The sequence below is a fragment of the Vigna unguiculata genome, chromosome 4 (genome assembly GCF_037176805.1).
Source record: "Vigna unguiculata cultivar grain cowpea cultivar isolate G323 ecotype 2 chromosome 4, ASM3717680v1, whole genome shotgun sequence".
Taxonomy (NCBI): Eukaryota; Viridiplantae; Streptophyta; class Magnoliopsida; order Fabales; family Fabaceae; genus Vigna; species Vigna unguiculata.
The window spans coordinates 39,561,866-39,581,002 of NC_140795.1; the positions used below are offsets into that span (position 1 = coordinate 39,561,866).

Below are 19,137 nucleotides of genomic sequence, written 5' to 3' on the forward strand. Positions count from 1 at the left end.
ATACATGAAATCATCCTTCACTCTATTTCCCACTCCTTTTCACTATCATTGACCCTCAACATCCACTAATAATTTAGGGTCATGTTCAGATTCGATTAGCACCAAAACATTCCAATTGCACTTTCCTCTCACTCATTACACTCTATATAATCTAAATTCACTTCCTATCCCCTTTTCTTTGCCTCCTTTCAAGCCATCTCTCCCTTCCAACTCCCACTCACATTTCTCTCATTTCCACTATAACAACCTTTACAATTCCCAAGACTCTCTCTCTCGTAGAACTCCCCTGTACATCACTCATTCAAGGCTGCCCCACGTCATCGCCTAGCAGATAGAACAGCCCCGCCAGGCGGCACACCAGAACCAGACCCTCTGCAATGTGTTTCTGCACTTCCCACAAACCTATTCTATTTTCCTCCTTCCCAGATGACCACCATACAGTTCCAACCTTTTCAGCGTCTAAACTTAACAATATTATAATTATCACATTCCTCAATCCCAGTTGATTCCTAATTCACGCAACAATCCCACTTACAAGACCCCAATATAAACACAATTATTCCCACAAGGGGTATATGACAATAATCTATCACACAATCTTATACAATCATTTGGCACTCAACATTTCATTACACTATCCCAATTTAGCATCAACGCCATCAAACAGAACACGATCAAGGTCGCGCCGCCAGGCAGGAACTCATCGCCGCCAGGCGACTCAAACCAAAATAAGAACACTCGCTCATCCCTGATGAGCCGCCTGGCGGTAGGGATCAAACCGCCAGGCGGTTTCTGGGAAAAACCCAGAAACCCAATCGAACAGTACAGAAAAACAGATGGAAGGCATATAGTTTCGATCACAAAAGCATAAAACAATGTGTATGTATCTAAAAGCATCGAAAGCAACTCCCCTTACTTGGATTCCTTGCTAAATTCGAGTTGGTGTGCTTATCCTTTCACCAAAACCTCTCTAGCCTTGACTTCCCACTCCAACCTTTTCAATTTCAGCCTCACTGCCTTACTCTATCAGCCCCAATCCTCTGAAAAAGACTTCTCTTATGATAACCACGACCCTAAATGCTATTTTCCCCCTCTTTTAACCTTCTCTTCCACTATCACCCTCACTTAATTGTCCCTTTAGTGACTTGCACGAATTTTAAATAAAAATGATACAAAAGCTAACCAAAATGCTTAATTAACCCTCTGTTTTCCAGCCCTTAAGTTACCTCCCTCTTGGAGGCTAAGTTTCTAACCCTTCCACATTCATGCATAAGAAAATTTGGCAAAAAGGAATTATTTAGTTCTCACCAAGGTTTGAACCCACTCTCATGCACATACCAAGCCAAGGCCAAACCACTCAACCAACACATGTTTCATGATGACTCCCACAATTTTAAGGATTTATCATCATCCATACGAGTTCAATATATAAGCACACAAAAACGCATAATTTAAATAACATCCAAGTGACACTCATAGGACTCGAACCCAAGTCCTCACACACAATAAAATACTCTCAACCACATGAGCTAGTACTCTTCCATGTCATAGCTCCTCGCATTTATTGCTTTAAATGTTCTCGCTACCCGTCCTAATTAAATAATTAATTAAATAACTATTTAATTTTCCCGGGTCTTACACTTCGCATCGAAGATTCTCTCTGTATCCTTCAGCCACTGATCGACTGCATCTGGACTGGTCTTCCCGTTGAACTTCACGAGATGGTGTTTCAGGAAGTCTTCCAGACTTCACTCCCTGACTGGTGGTCGTGGCTCAGGGCCAAACACAGGGGCAGTCGCCCTGTTCTCCTCCAGTTGGCGGAGGGCCTCCATATGCTGTCGATGAGCATCCTCGGCAGCCACCCTTGCAGCTTCCATCTGCTGCATCACCAACTGTTGTTGCTCTAGCGATGTTGCCTGTCGCTGCATAGATGCCTCGTGCTGCTGAATCATCGCTGTACTTTGCTGCGTCATGGCAGCTACCATCGCCTCGATAGCCTTGGCAATATCGGGCACGTCACCCTGAGACGATTGCGAAGTCCTACGAGGAGGTGCCATAGTTCACTGGCACACAGAAAATCACTTGGTTAGGCTTGATAAAGGCAAGAATTTGGGTTAAATATGTTTTTGGTCCCTCAAGTTTCAGCGAAATTTGGAATTAGTCCCTCATCAAAACTTTTGACCAATTTAGTCTTTCATCTTTCAAAATGCGTGAATTTAGTCCTTTTAACCAAATTTTGTTAAGTTTATCTGACGTTTCGAGCGCATTTCATGATAGTATTTAAGTTAACATTGAAGCAAAAATGTGTCAAACAGTATAAATAATTTAAATGCGCTTGAGAAGATGAAGGACTAAATTTTAGATAAACTTAACAAAGTTTGGTTAAAAGGACTAAATTCACGCATTTTGGAAGATGAAGGACTAAATTGGTCAAAAGTTTTGATGAGGGATTAAACCCAAATTTCGCTCAAACTTGAGGGACCAAAAACATATTTAACCCCAATAATTTTAACCACGCACTCAGAGATACATAGAGAAAGCTAAGTGGACATCCAAGTCCACAGACCTAAGGAATGACCGCTCTGATACCATAAATGTAACACCCCATTTAATTAAGTACGTGAAATTAAAGGAATGTCACAATAGAGATAACATAAAAACGCGGTCTGGGATCAACTCCATACAACCCATGGCATACCATGATGCCCAAAAGAAACTAGAGGAAAAGTTAACCAGAGTGTATAAAACTAAGGACGAACAGATACATGGGTCGCAACCCTAAACGAACTCATGCAGAAATAACAACTAGTCCACACGGACTATGCAGCAGAATTTCCACTTCCTTGCTAACTTCTGGAACCTCGCCCATCTGCTCCCATCAATTAAATTGATGATCATCGCAAGAAAGAAGAACCACATACAAGACAACCATACAATACACAGGGTAAGCTAGAGCCAATAACATAATCATCATATAGTTAAACATGATTTCACCATCCAATGTCCATACAACAACCAAGCATGTTATGAATCTTCAATCAATACACTACGACTTGACTCGACTCATCCGGATACGTATAACTTAGTCGGATTCAGCGGATGCTTGCACTTGTGGTGGATACCCCTGCTCGACCCTGAGCTGCTCATCTCCGAGCTATGTGTTACAAGTGTTACGATGAATCAAATATCCCTCACCACAAGGTTAGCCCTTAATGAATTTCAGGCCTCCTACTACTCTCACCACAGGAGTCAATCCGCTCTAAGTGAGACTAATTGGCCCCTTAGAGTGTTAAGATGCAGTCCTTACCTTGAATCCTTACCTAGTTATACAGATGGGGCACCACCATGGACACCCACTAACAGGGACCATGGAATTATGTCCCGACCACTGAAGCGCAGCCCTGGGAATCTCACCTAGAGATCCCCAAGGACTTACGCACTGACACAGACCCAACAAGCAATAAATCCACAATAGGAGAATATCAATCATACCCACAATCCCACGTCTATCTCAACACAATGACACCTCATTCGTATCGCATGTTTAATTCTTACCATTGATCACCACCCCTCCATGAGTATAGGGCCTCACCTCATAACGATAACATGTCCCATAAGTTCCAACTCATTCATAAGTCTCACATGTCGAACTTCCACAATACCCATCATTCCATTCAAGAATCATGTCACACACACATGGCTATCCATCATATATATATACACATACGTCTCAACATACAAGCATACCCAAGCAATTACCACTCATCCGAAGGTAACAAAGCAACTAAACCACACGCTGTCTCGCCCAGCCCCTCGCTCAGGCGGAAGGGCCTCGCTCAGGCGAGACAGTCTCGCTGAGACGAGTCCCCCTCCGCCTAAGCGAGGGCTCGAAACAAGGAACAAGAACCACTGCGGAGTCTCGCTTAGGCGAGATCCCTTTCGCCTGGGCGAGTGGTTCGCTCGCTCAAAATGATGAGCAGGCCGCCTGGGCGACTCTTCGCGAAAAAGGGGTGGGCGAGCCTTCGTCAGACTCGCTTAGGCGAGCCCGACTCGCCTGGGCGAGATTAACAGTTCTCGCCCTGATTCGCCTGCAACAGATGTATCATTCCAAACCAACGAAACATGCCAAGAACTCCACGCATCCAAAATAATGATTCATCCATACAACGACAACCAAACTCAAAAACAGTCCACAAACAATATAACTCGAAATCCTAACTTCCCGTACCTGGAAAAAGGGCTAACAGCTAGGTTCTTGGGCATGAACTGGGACTACAACAGCTCCTAAAGCAGTTTAGCGAGCTGGAAACAAAAGAATATTATGAAACGAAGCTACCTAGTATGATCCCAGTTGGAAATCCGAAATAACAGTGCTAAACAAAAGATGTATGGGGTGGGAACAACTTACGCGGGACGGAACTGGCTCGAACAAGCGCGGCGGAGACCAAAGATTGAACCCTAGCGGAGGTGATTGCGGCTGCTCAAAGGGTTTGGGAGATCTGTTTCAACAAGTGAGGGGAAAGGGTGGTTAGGGCAGACTTAGGGTCTGTTTTCCCCTTTTTAGGCCAGCCCTAAGGCCCAACGGTTTGGGGCAACTTTTAAGATAAAAGGCATATAAAAGAAGTGGGCCTTACATAGTACATTATCCTTCTTTTTTTATTGACAAGTGTCATAAAGTTTAATTTTTTCTTTATTTTAAAATTGTGTAACAAAAGGACTCGGGTTCAAATCCTACAAAAATCAATTTGTTTTTATTTTTTCATTTATTTATGATTTTAACTATAATATTAATTATAAGTAATATTATTATTATAAATATTATGTGTAGTGATAATAATAAAATTATAACCATTATTAATATTATAATAATAATAATAATTATTAGTATTGTTATTATTATTATTATTATTATTATATGTTACTAATATATATTATTACTATTGGTATTATTAACATTATTATTATATATTATTATTATTATTATTATGAGTAAATTTGTACATTGTCTTCTTCCAGATACACATCTCTTGACATTCTTCTCTTTCCTTTCTTTGAAATTGGACATATACATCAAACCCTATATAAACAGTGACGTTTATGGTATGTTTGTTGTCAAATGATGGAATCAAAATAAGAATACTTGGCACGTGGCAGTTGAGTTTTATTATTTGTTTATTTTGTTTATTTTTTAGGAATCAATCGGAGAAAGTGAGCTTATTGATCAAAGCACTAATTAAATAATTTTCATTGTGTTGAAGGTCATTTATGACAGTGATATATTTTATTTTATTTGAACTTGAGTTTATTTGAACTTTATTTAAAATTTATGACAATGATGTATTTTATTTTATTTTATTTGAATTTATGATTAAATATTTGTTTTTTAAATATTTTTGTAAACATTTGCGGGTATTCGTGGATATCCGTAGATATGAAAAAAATAGGCGGATACCCGCATAACGGATACCCGATGGATATGCATACGAGTATGGAGCAAATATTTTTCCAGTGGACTAGGGTATGGGGGTACTACTACCCGTCCCGTTGACATTCCTAAAAATGTGTATCTAACAATAATAATAAAAATAATAATAATAATAATAATAACTATTATAATAATTATAGTTCTTAATAATAATAATAATAGTAATATAATAATAGAAATAATTATAATTAATAATAATGATAATAATATTTATAGTTGATAGTAATAATGATTATTAATTATAGTTGATAATTATAACCCGTAATGGATCTTGACCAATAATTTTGGAGGAGCCATAATAATTTATAGTAAAAAATTTTGAACTCATCAATAATTTATTTGAAATAAAAATATCAAGTTATTCCTTTTTAAATGTAAATAACCGTTCAAGAAATTCATCTTTCATCTTATTCCGAAATTTATTTTGATAATCTTCGTTGTAGAAAATGAAACATTAAGAGTTCATTATAAAATGAATTAGACAATCAATCAAGTAAAATATTTTTAATTTGTTTGTTTTTGTCAAAAATTGACATAATTCAATATTGGTCGACAAATCCTTTAAATTTGAATGGGTATGAACATCAACAATGAAATTTTGGAGTGAAATTTTAAACTAATAATATATTTATCAATATACCTATTTTTTTTTTAAGTTTAAGACAAAATAATAATTTATCATAATCTAATAAAGATTGAGATATAATTACTAATAAAAATATATAATAGTAATATTATTATATATTACTAATAAGAGTAATAACTTAACTACTGATAATGTTAATAATACTAATAGTAAATACTAATAGTAATAATATGTAATAGTAACATATAATAATAATAATAATAATAACAATTATTATTATTATTATAATACTAATATTTGTTATAATTTTACTACTATCACTATAAATAATATTTATAATAATAATATTATTAATAATTAGAAATACTAATACTTATAAAAATACTACCAATAATAATATTATTTATAATTAATATTATAGTTGAAATCATAAATAAATGAAAAAATATAAACAAATTGACTTTTGTAGGATTTGAATCCGAATCCTTTTGTCTCAAAGTTTTTAAATGACGAAAAAACTAATTTTTATGACACGTGTCAATAAAAGAAAATGGGTATTGTAGTAGTTTTGATAGTATCTTCTTTTCTTAATATGTAATAGATTAATAACTTTGCATGATCCATTGATAAATTGAAGTACACATGTCTTCTTTATATACGTTTAGAGATGTCAAAATGGGTTTCAACCCGTGAGTTAACCCGGCTCACTACGGGTTCGAGCCGGGTTGGGTTGAGAAAAATTCAACTTTTTTAAAAGTGGGTTGAATTCAACCCGGCTCACTTAACCCACGGGTTAAACGGGTTCGAGCCGGGTTGAAGGTGGGTGGCCCACTTAACCCACCAACATTTTTTTACAATTTTTTTTTTAATTTTTTTTAATTTTTTTTAATTTTTTTTAATTTTTTTTAATTTTTTTTAATTTTTTTTAATTTTTTTTAATACTCCTATTATATTTGTTCACAATTTCGTATTTTTAAATGCTAGAATGTTACTTAATTATATTTGAATAGTTTGAATGTTTAATTAATTTGATTGTAAGTTATATATATGTTGATACTTTAATCTTTAACTATAATCTTTATAGTAAATTACTCAAGTAAACATCTTATAAACATTTTTTTCTAAATTAGCATTAAGAAAATGTATAGTTTTTTTTATTTATATTTTGTTGAATAACATGACAGAAAATTTGTAATATTAGTCATGCTTTCTTAGACTAATGGATACTTTCTTGGAAATAATTCTTCATATATTAGTAGTGAGCATGATCAAAACATTGGTTCTTGATTTTACTATGATTGTCATCTCATGGGTTACTTAAAAATTTTTGAATACTAAAAAAATAAATAAATAATTTTTTTAAGTGGGTTGGTAAGCCAACCCACTTAACCCACCAACCCGTGGTGGGTTGAGCCGGATTACAAAATTTCTGGCTCACCAGAAAGTGAGCCGGGTTGGGTTCACTCATTTTGAACCCGGCTCGTGGTGAGCCAACCTGTGTGAGCCGAGTTGGCTCTTTGACATGTCTATATACGTTAACAAAGTTTTTTTTAACAAACTTAAACAAATAACTATTTTTGATAAAAAAATCTTAAAAATTTAATTATTTTATTATCTTAACTTCCATTAAAAAATAAAAAATTACTCTATTTAATAATTTGTCAACTTTTAAAATCAAATTTTTGTCAAAAAATTATTTTCCTCTTTGTATATAACCACTACTTCTTCTAATATTTAGAGGCCATTCTCTTCCTCTCTTTCTCTCTTCTTGTTTTCCGGCGAAGCCACGGTTCATCGTTCAGCTCATTTTTCCGTTCTCTTTTTTCTCTTCTAGCACCGTTTTCCGGCTAAGTCGCTGGCCAGTCACCGTCATTTCTGCCGAGCAATCTCTCCTAACGGTGTCGTTCTGTCCTCCCTCAGGTTCTCTCCTCACTTTATATCCATCGTTTACTTCCCTTTTTCCTCTCATATATGTCTCAGATTTGAAATTGTACTGAGATATTTGTTAAAATTTATTTTCCACTTCTCTTCCTATTTCTTGATTTTAATCTTTACGGTGAGTAGCATATATTACAGTTTTAATCAATTTGATTATTTTGATTGTGAACAGTGATTGTGCTTTGCATTTCGGGTTTCGTCATTGGCTTGGCGTTTACACAAACATACACACACATATATTCTGATTTGGTTTTTTGGAATATGCTTGTTTCGATATTTTGCCCGAAACATAGTTTGTCTAGACGTAGTAGTATCCATTTCTGATACCTTTCTTGAGTTGGTAGGGAAGTTGAGAAAATAGATGAATGAAGAAATATAAGAATGTTAGGCTCATCGAGTTGAAGTGATTCTTGAAAATGAGTAATGAGTATTTCTACCGTAATTTTGCGTTGGGGTGATTTAATGAGTAATGAGTGGGTTATATATTTGTCTGAAAGTAGCTAATGAAATTATCTTAATACAATACAAATCCACGGCTTCTTAAAAAGATCCTTTAAGAGAAATTGAATTTAAATAGAATATCAACGAATGACTTAAGTATCTCTTAACCATCTTCAGACTCCTAAAATTATAAACAAAACCCAAATTAGTTTTCTAGGTTCTCTGATTGTGCAATAGGTTGGCACTATAGCCACTATTGCCAACTGGGGTGGCTGAACCTACCGCTGCCACTATTGCCAATGCTGCTGCTAAGTTAAGTGCATTCTTGGCAGCTCAACTTGCTTGGACCCCAGTTGATGTTGTGAGTCAGCGCTTGATGGTTCAAGATGTGTTTAAGTTATTTCATCACCTCGAAATGTCTGTGGGATTGATGCCGTCCACAAAATGATCAAGTATTATGGTGGTAGTAGTTGTATAGGAGTTTCTGGGATATGACCTTTTTGACATATGCATTTTCCAATGCTGTGAATTGAGGCGAAAAAGGTGGTGATGAGAGTGAATTGAGGCCAGATTCTAAGACAATGATGGCAGTTCAGGGAGTAAGTGCAGCAGTGGCTAGTGCATGTCTGCTTTGAATACTATGCCACCGGACACCATGAAGACAAGGATGCAAGTGTTGGATGGAGATGAGAATGGCCGCCATGGACCTACTGTTGTGCAGACAATGATGAATTTGGTTTAGGGAGGGTGCTTGGATGGCATGTTATAGAGGTTTGGGACCTAGGCGGGCTTCAATGTCAATGTTTTCGACACGTATGATCACTATTTATGAATTCCTTAAGCAACTTTCCATGAGAAGGAATGCCCAGGAACTTATACTTGTCCATACTTGTATCCATGTGAGGCAAATATTAGTTATTGGCAAGTGTGCTTTAAATTCAGAAAATTTCATTGATTTGAACAGGGCATAGTGTTTCCCTTTCCGATTTTGAAGGATGCATGCAGCGGAGATGATGTTGCCGTTGAACTACACAATATCTGTTACCACTTGTATAGAAATTAGGCTATATAGGTTCCACCCCATTATCATTGTACCCTTGAATAGCAAAGATCCTTAGCAGACCTAGTGCAATGCAATGCACTGATGCAGGTTTAACTAGTAGAGAAGTACGTATAAACTTTAGGCACATGAAAACACAATGCCAGCCTATTGTGTTCTATAATTGTTGTGAAAATCCTAAATTAAAAATTATTAATACTAATAATGTAGTTATTAAAAAATAAAAAAATAAACTTATACAAAGTTGTGTTCAAACCAAATTTGATTTTAAAAGCATATACACGGTAGTCTTTTCAATATTAGCAAACATTTCAATTATAATTCCTCCTTTCTTTTATTAAAATTATGTTTGCTTTCTGGCTTCTTTTACTTTTCCTGGAGGATGACTCCTTGATCAGTGTAAAATTATTGTAAGTCATCCTATTGTGTTTCCATGTATCTACTGTCTAAAATACAAACTATAGCCCTGCAGCAATTATATTAATTTTACTATCTTCTTTGTGTAGCATATCCTGCAACACACCCTTCATCATGCAAAGAAGTAAGGTTTTGAAGCAAATATTGGAGGTGTTTTGAGAGGAATCATAATAGGGAAGTAAGGTTGCTTTCCTTGGTCTATTTTCTACTGTGGTGGTTACGACAGTTACTTGAGTTTGAAGTATTATGTGCATGTTTTATGGACTTGGAAAAATTATGTGATTGGTATTTTATTATATGGACTTGCAGTATTGTGCTCTATTGTCCTTGGTAGTCTATTAAAAAAAATACAATGTAATAATAACTACTCTTGTGAGCTTATTCAGTGGTTGAATAATGTCACATACTTTAATATTGTTTTATATAACTCAAACAACTTTTCTAATTTTATTATTGTTATTGCACTTTTGGTTTTTCTGCATAATCCTGTATGAGAGATGCGAGGCATGAGAATGTGGCAGTAGAATTTATATAATGTTGCTTGATCTTTTCTTTTTTACTGACAACAAAACTATATATATAAAGAATACTAGGGGTGCTCAAATCCATATACAAAACAACCAAATCTGTGAAAAAAATGAGTAAAAGAAGGTTAATATATATATATATATATATATATATATATATATATATATATATATATATATAATTAAAAGTATAAATAATTATTAACCATCCAACATACCTATTAGTACAGAGATGTGTTTAAACCCCTTGAAACTATTTGTTTTGGCACACTGCCTGACTGCTTCCTGCAATTCCATGCAGAGTATTGGAACTGGTCCTGACTCTTAGTATGGTAGTTTTCTGGTTAACTAGTCTCGCCCAAACTTTTATCAATCCTGTTGTTCTTGTCTCTATCTTAGAGTGCCTCCACTGAAAACTTCTGATACCACCACTAGGCAGAAGCTTTTCTGTATCATTTCCAAGCCATGTCTGATCTGCAAGCATCAACAAAGCATTTTCTAGACTCGAGTCTGAATATTGTTTTGCATAGTTTCACCAGCAGCCAGTCAAAGGGCATGCTTGAGAACTTAAGGGATAACAAAAAAGAGAGAGTTGTAGTGCTTGTATTTAACAGATAAAAAACATAGCTATCTCTTAACCACTCACACTGTTTACCATAGCCTATAGGTTCCACTTAACGATTGTGCCTGAATACAGACCACTTAGAGGGCCATTTACATTCTAGACCATAGAGCTTCTATTTAACATAGGTCTCTTTAAGAATATTGAAATCTCTGTACGGCTTATAAATTCTTTATCCCATCCTGAACCATTGGGTCAAAACTTGCCAAGAATAACCCACTATTTCTACCTTCTCAGATCAGAATTGAATTCTGCACCCTGAACGCTTGTTACTCCTAAAACCATCTCCTAGAATACGAACTCCTTCATATACGATCTTGTTTAGTTCTTAGAACCATTTTTAGTTGCTACATTTTCCCTTACTCCTCCTTCTGCGTCAGATGTGAGGCTTTCTTCTTCCTATTTATGTTACTTTGACTATAACAGCCTCAAGTCCTCTAGCACAAGGCTCACTTAAAATACATTACATTCTTTCTGACTTCATGAAAAAATTCATTGTCTTTTATCCAGCTACACTAATGTTTCTATTATGTTTATCTCAGTTACCTTAACCAGATCCAAGAATAAGTAAGAGGCAGAGGAAACCCCTGTCACTTTTGACAACACCTTATGTCATAAGATGTTGTTGGTTTCTTGTGCCTCCCATGTTCTGTTTTCTTGTGTTTTCCTTATTTCCCTTTTCTTTTCGAGTAAGTCAAATTATCTTGTTTGACATTTTCTAATCTTATTTTTGTGTACTTTTGATGCAGTTTTGTTCTGTATAAGGGAGCATGAAAAGCTTGCCTTTGAAAATTTATTTGTTATCCACACCCAAGGCATGTGTTAACCCAAATATTTCTTTAAAATGTTTAAAATTAAATTATAATTATAATTAATAATAAATAAATATAATTAAAAAATTATGTTTTATTTAGAAATTGAGATAAAGATTTCAAACATCAAATAAACATATAAGAAAGTAGAAAATTTTGAATAATAAATATTTACTATTCTGATCAATATAGTGTGATAAACTCCTAGACCTTATTTATGTGGTCATGAGTTTCTATGGGATATGGTTTAGGGAATTAGTTATATATATATATATATATATATATATATATATATATATATATATATATATATATATATATGTATAATTTTTATGTTATGGTAGATGAATTAGTTCTTACAAAGTATGATCATTGATTAACATGATTACGGAACTAATTCTTATATAATATAGTAACAAAATTAATTTTGATATAGTTGGTCACTAGATTAAATTTGTATAATGATAAATAATTAAATTTATATAATGATAAATAAATTTGTTTTTAGATCAAAATCTGAATTGTTTAGCAGCATTAATTACCAAAGTTTTAATTATATTTATTAAGATTAGATTTTAAATTACTCTTTATTTGAGCCACTGAGTAATTTTATTATTTGAGATAGCAATAATTTAGTTTCTAAAAACAAATTTTGTTGAAGTGGAGAATATAATTCTTTCGAACAAAAGTTGAAAAATGTCGTTCATAAATTGTAAGATCTCGAAATTGCACCTTTCATCTGGTTGTAATTTCCACGTCATTTTGAAAGCTACGTAGAAATAACGATGCTTTGATTTTCGTCTCATTTCGTCCCATAGTTCAAATATAGTTATCATCACTAAATTTAAACGATTTGTGCGTTCTCCCATATTGCATTGTCATATTATAAAGCTTTCTTAAAATATATAAGATGCATTCCAAAATGGTGGTGAATTATTTTTTAAAAACAAAAATAAATCTGGTAATAACGAATCTGAAATAATTTTTAACTCATTTAAAATACTTTTTTACATTCACAAAAAAATTATGAATTTGATTTTTAGTTTTAAAACACTTTTACTATTTTTTACCATGACTTCCTCTTTTATCTCCATCATCGTTAAAAATCAAATGTCATAATATACTACTTCTATTATTGTATTTTGTCAAATTCTCCCTATCTTGTTAGTATAATATCAAAATTATTATTATGTAGGTTAGTCTATCCATATACCTAGTATACAAATATACATTCAAAATATTTTTGACATGTGATAAACAACCTTTAAATTAAAATTCATTTTTTATAAATTTAAAACTGAAAACCATCATAAAATAAAATCTAATTTACAAAGCTAGATGTAGTTTTTAAAATTTGTTTAACTTAATTTTAAATATTTTAATATATCTAGTAATTCAAGATAATTATACAATGTTAAATGTTAGTGAAATGTTTTAAGATTTTGTCCCTTAATCAAATGGTCCGAATTCGAATTCTAATAATATTACTTTATATAATAAATTATATTGATTAATTAAATTTATAATTAATACTGTATTTAATTTACAAGTTATCTTTAGATTAAGTAATGTGTTAATATAAATTCTTTATTATCAAGCAATAACTTGATCTTAAAATTTAATGAATAAACAGTAAATGTAGAGTGACGTTATGCCAATATAAATACGTCAGAGTATGTATTTTTTTATTACAAAGTTGGTACTGCATTCAATATCTATCAATTTTCGGGTATCAATTTTATTTTTTAGAAGACCCATAGTTTTTACATTGCCTATACATTTGAGTTAATGAAGTTATAACTAAATTTTTTATTCTTTATGGTTACATAAATGTTTGTCCGTGTTTATATAATGTTGAGAAAGGGTCACTTTCTTCCATGTGATTACGAGTTGTCCTGAGAACACTTATGAGTTGAATAAGATATTTTTTTATTTTTCAATTTCAATTTGAAAAAAAAAAAACTTTAGTTTGTTAAAGTTCACAGCTTTTCATGCAGATGGCATGAATTCCTATTCAAAGACAGCAAATTGGTGAAAGGTCGTATACGTTAAATCAGAGGGCGTGATAGATTGTGGCTTTCCAAGGTAAGTGAATTGAATATGTGTAGTGTCGTTTTTTCTTATCTTTGGTAATGGTTTCCATGATACACTTGACATGATTCGATTAAAATTACAATCAATTCATGCTTATGAATGTTCCCATTTTTCACTCACATATATTCTACTTTTATTAAGTTAAACTTATATAAGAGACTAACACTATTTTCAACCTAAAATCTTATGATTATGGTTAAATTTTCTCATTTTTATTCAATATGAGATTTAGAATATGTTTGATTCAACGTCGGAGAATTGATTAGAATCAATTCTCCAATGCAAAAGTAACATCATTTAACGTGATTTTTTTATTCTTTAATTGATTTTAAAAACTAAATACGTAGTGATTCCGCGTTAGAAAATCAATTCAAAACTCACTTAAATTTCTAATGCTTTGTAAAAGTTAAAGTTATAGAGTAGTAGATTAGACTTTTATGGAGGAAATCTCACTTGAATTTTCTGGTTTTCATGCATTTTTGTTAACAAATCAAATGACTTTTTATGTTCAGGAAAATTCATTCTACAAAACTTCATTCTATTATGAAGTTGGAATAACGGTTAGAGGTGACAATTTGAGTCTTTGATCAAAACTAGGTTCTTCAAGAGTTACAACAATGGCATTGGCATCTATTCCAAAACTAGTGCTTGGATCCGTTGCCTTTGCAATCTTCTGGATGCTAGCAGTTTTTCCTGCTGTGCCATTCCTTCCTATTGGAAGAACTGCAGGGTCATTGTTAGGTGCAATGTTGATGGTCATATTCCAAGTTATTAGTCCAGATCAAGCATATGAAGCAATCGATCTTCCAATTCTAGGTCTTCTTTTCGGCACAATGGTAGTTAGTGTTTACCTAGAAAGAGCTGACATGTTCAAATACATAGGAAAATTGCTTTCTTGGAAAAGCAGAGGAGCAAAGGACTTACTCTTCAGAATTTGTGTGATTTCTGCTGTTTCAAGTGCTCTTTTCACCAACGACACTGCTTGTGTTGTTCTCACAGAATTCATATTGAAAATCGCAAAGCAACACAACCTCCCACCACACCCTTTGTTGCTTGCACTTGCCACAAGTTCTAACATTGGCTCTGCAGCAACTCCAATTGGGAACCCTCAAAACCTTGTCATAGCAGTTGAGGGTAAAATTTCATTTGGGCAATTTCTGATTGGTGTTCTTCCAGCTATGCTTGTAGGGGTTGTAATGAATGCTTTGATTCTCATGGTCATGTATTGGAGGGTGTTGTCTATTCAAAAGGATGAAGAGGATCCACTAGCAAGTCATGCAGCAGAGGAAGAGGTTAATTCTCATCACTTTTCCCCAGCCACAATGTCTCATTTTAGCTCACTCAACTCTGAACAGTGGAATACACGCATGGAAAATTTTAATCTTCCGAGTTCCCCTCACGTTCAGACTCTAAGAAACCGATCGGTAGTGGGTGATGGTGAAATCGACAAGGTTCTCAGTAACACGTTGGATTCCACGAGAAACTCAAATGCATCAAAGGAGGAGACAAATGGTATGAGTTATGAGACACGTGAGGAAACTACTAGTCCTTCAAAAATTGATGCGAAAGGGGTTAAACCAGTTGTGGAAACTGTCTTGAACACTTTAGAAGTGAAGGAGAATTTGAGTGTAAGATGGAGATATATACTATGGAAGTCGTGTGTTTACATAATCACATTGGGAATGTTGGTTGCAATGCTTCTTGGTTTGAATATGTCATGGAGTGCTATTTCAGCTGCTCTAGCTTTGGTTGTTCTTGATTTCCAAGATGCTGGACCATCCTTAGAAAAGGTCAGATTTATCTTTCATGGGTTATGTTTTCGGTTTTTAAACTATAACACGATTACTGATCCGAATTGAGTTGTCGTTTGTCACGTAAAAAAAACAATTAATATTATTGGGTGGAAAGGACTACGTCTATATCTTAAGTACAGGGATTTAGCCTAATTAAAGTATTTTAGATAGGGACGAAAATCAAAATCGTGTTATAGTATAGGGACAAAAACAATAATTAACCCTAATTTTTATTTTTCTCTTGAAACAAAATCAGCAAGTAAAAATTGTTATTTTGGTGCAAATTTAACTTTGGATAATGGTTTTTGTTGGAACAGGTTTCTTATTCACTGTTGATATTCTTTTGTGGAATGTTCATAACAGTAGATGGTTTCAATAAAACTGGAATTCCAGGTGCTCTTTGGGAGGTTATGGAACCTTATTCTCGAGTTGATCGTGCTAGTGGAATAGCAATACTTGCTCTGGTTATACTTATCTTATCAAATGTGGCTTCTAATGTTCCAACTGGTACGTGTCATGTTACTCAAATATTCCATTTACTTTTTTACTTTTTTCAATTATTTTTTCTTCTAACTTTTTTGTTCTTCACGTCACATGATTGTTTTTAATGTTGAATGCATTGTCATGGAAAAGAAACTTGATTTGTAATGTTTTCTTTGTCCATGTTCACTCATTGGTATTTAAAATGCTCTTTTAAAAAAAAGTTTTATCAGTATCCAAATAAAAACTTGTGAATGATTATATATATATATATATATATATATATATATATATATATATATATATATATATATATATATATATATATATATATATATATATATATATATATATATATATATATATATATATATATATATATATATATATATATATATATATATATATATATATATATCCTAATAGTTTAATTTCAGTTAGTTTGGGTTTAAATAATTTTACATTGCTAAAGAAAGTGCCAAATGTCACAAATTTATCCTTGTGATTATTCTTTGTTTTCTTTTAGAACATATATATTACAATAAATTTTGTTTAATATCATAAAATGTAATTCTAAAGTTAATTTGTTAACTTTTTATTTTCACAAATATCAAATTATTCCGTCAAAGTTGGGAAGGGTTGCTTAGAATTTTGCAACAATGATGGTCCACATCGAGACCAAAAAGTTATCTTTGAATTTTCATATGTGGAAAAAAAAAGATTTTATGTTAATTAACAACTTATCTTTCCAATTTATTAATATTATGAACATGATAAATTTATTTAAACAGAATATAACTGTATTATTAATTTATTTATTTACCAATTCCCTAATATATTAAGATATATTTTTTACCATGAGTAAATATAAAAATAATTGTAAATGCATTTATTCGTTAATAAACTAAATATACAATGTCCTTATTTTGTGATGAAGTGCATTTTAATTTATGACCGTATATAGTTCTCATCCTCTTTTATAACTTTATTAAATAATATGACAACTCTGTTTTCTTTATCAACGATGTTATAAAAATAGTTCTGTTTTTGTGATTTTAATACTTATAATTAAGTTATATTAAATCATAATATTAATATTAATGAATTAAATTAAATCGCGGAGTAAATTCTTCTTTTTCATGGGTATAAAAGACTTTTCTTTTAAGTGATTGGCTTTTAACTTACATTTTTTTTTAAAGAAAATTACTTTAAAAAAATTAAACATTGGGTTAATCTTGTTTATGAAGTTTTCTGTAGATATTTTAATCTTATATATTTTCTATCATATTTGTTGGGTATTGTATCTTCTATTTTCGTATAATAGTTTTTCATTAATTAAATTTTAAAATTTGAGTTCCACTTTATTATTTAGGTTCATTATTGACATGTTTCACTAATGAAAAGAGTTGGAAAAGGGGTGTAAACACTAGTTAATAATTCAACGTAACACGGACAATGAACCGAAATATTATAAATAAAAGTCATTTTCAGTTTTCAATATAATAATTTATAAATAAGGTTTATATATTTTATAAGAAATAAACAATGGAAATAATCCTCAAAATTTAAGTTATTGTCTTTTGTAAAAGGAACCTTCAAATACATGTTTTCTATAATATTGTAGTTTTGAATAGTCTTTAAACTTTTAATTTAGAGCTTGGAAGAGTTTCATACCATGAATAAATGTGTTAAGCTTGTACTTCTCCTATAGTTTTCACTTTTCAAGACATTCATAGCATATAATGTCATTGTAACAATAAGTACATAAATGAGATATAGTACATGGAGTTTATATGGAAATTAGAATAACTTTTGAAAATTTCAAAAGCTTAAAAAAATAGTTAAATCTTTCAGAATTTGTTTTATCATAAAAGATTCAAATTGACCATTTCTAAAATAAGTTGTTTATATAATAGATTAGATATCATTTTCAACATCGAATCTTAAAACTTAATGTTTATGGATGTTATTTTTTGACGAGACATGAAACACCGGATGAAGATGTTATATTTTTTGTAGTTCTATTACTCGGAGGACCGGTTGCAGCCTCAGCTGCTGCAATCTCGCAAGAAAGTGAAAAGAAAGCATGGTTGATACTGGCTTGGGCAAGTACAGTTGCAGGAAACTTGTCACTTCTAGGATCAGCAGCAAACTTAATAGTGTGTGAACAAGCTCGTCGTACTCCTAACATTGCATACACTTTAACTTTCTGGAACCATCTCAAATTTGGTCTTCCTTCAACTCTCGTAATCACTGCTATTGGTTTGACACTCATAAGATGATTATACTAATAATTTCATTCAACACAAATACTTATAGTAGAATAAGCTTATTGCAGTGTGGTTTATGATTTCTGAAAAAATATATGTAACAATAATCAGTTTTTTGTCTTCTTATCATTTATGTTACATACAAATATAATCAATGATTATTCCAAAAGTTGGTTTATGTTTCAACTATGAAACAAAAGACTAATTTGAGACATGTTTCTTTATACAAGGAAATGTTAATTGTGACTCATAAAACACATGCTTTTGTGAGTCTTCTATCATTCTATTAGAAGTTTGTTAAATTGATCATAAATGTTGGTCTTATTTGGGATCTTATATATTCAATGATATAAGAGTTTAGTACCGATGACTAACATAATCTTATTTTGATATAAGAATTTTGAGAGCCTAATAAACTATGAAACTCCAAAAAGAAAATGGATCGCAAATGAATTATCATAACTTTTCATTTTATAATGGTAAGCATTTAAGCAATTTTAAAAGCTATCATAGGAAAAGAATGAACAACTAAAATTATTTAATATATATATATATATATAATTTATTCATATTTTATTTATATATTTGTATTAATCGAGCTATCTAACATCT

The 19,137-nt window shown here is 32.3% G+C and overlaps 1 protein-coding gene, 1 long non-coding RNA gene and 1 pseudogene across 3 annotated transcripts; all 3 read left to right on the plus strand.

Annotated features, from left to right (window-relative positions):
* The first annotated feature begins 7,802 nt into the window (after positions 1-7,802).
* Positions 7,803-10,363, plus strand: LOC146887149 (uncharacterized). Its single transcript, XR_014994479.1, has 2 exons — positions 7,803-7,991; positions 10,017-10,363. It is a non-coding gene; the product is annotated as an uncharacterized LOC146887149 (long non-coding RNA).
* Positions 8,433-9,438, plus strand: LOC146887150 (uncharacterized; annotated as a pseudogene).
* Positions 10,364-13,882: 3,519 nt separating the features above from the next.
* LOC146887151 (silicon efflux transporter LSI2-like) lies at positions 13,883-18,741 on the plus strand. Of its 2 annotated transcripts, none has more exons than XM_085672823.1 (4): positions 13,883-13,973; positions 14,495-15,772; positions 16,093-16,282; positions 18,257-18,741. In XM_085672823.1, the coding sequence occupies exons 2-4, from the start codon at positions 14,600-14,602 to the stop codon at positions 18,535-18,537; spliced, it is 1,644 nt and encodes a 547-aa protein (XP_085528949.1). In that variant the 5' UTR covers positions 13,883-13,973; positions 14,495-14,599; the 3' UTR covers positions 18,538-18,741. The 2 variants fall into 2 exon arrangements, with proteins under 2 accessions (XP_085528949.1, XP_085528950.1); XM_085672824.1 differs by having other exon boundaries at positions 18,275-18,741.
* The last annotated feature ends 396 nt before the right edge of the window (positions 18,742-19,137 follow it).

Coding starts and splice junctions, on each gene's coding strand:
- LOC146887151 (XM_085672823.1), top strand. CDS start 14,600: ATGGCATTGGCATCTATTCCAAAACTAGTGCTTGGATCCGTTGCCTTT. Junction 15,773..16,092: donor CTGGACCATCCTTAGAAAAG/GTCAGATTTATC, acceptor TTGTTGGAACAG/GTTTCTTATTCACTGTTGAT. Junction 16,283..18,256: donor GGCTTCTAATGTTCCAACTG/GTACGTGTCATG, acceptor CACCGGATGAAG/ATGTTATATTTTTTGTAGTT.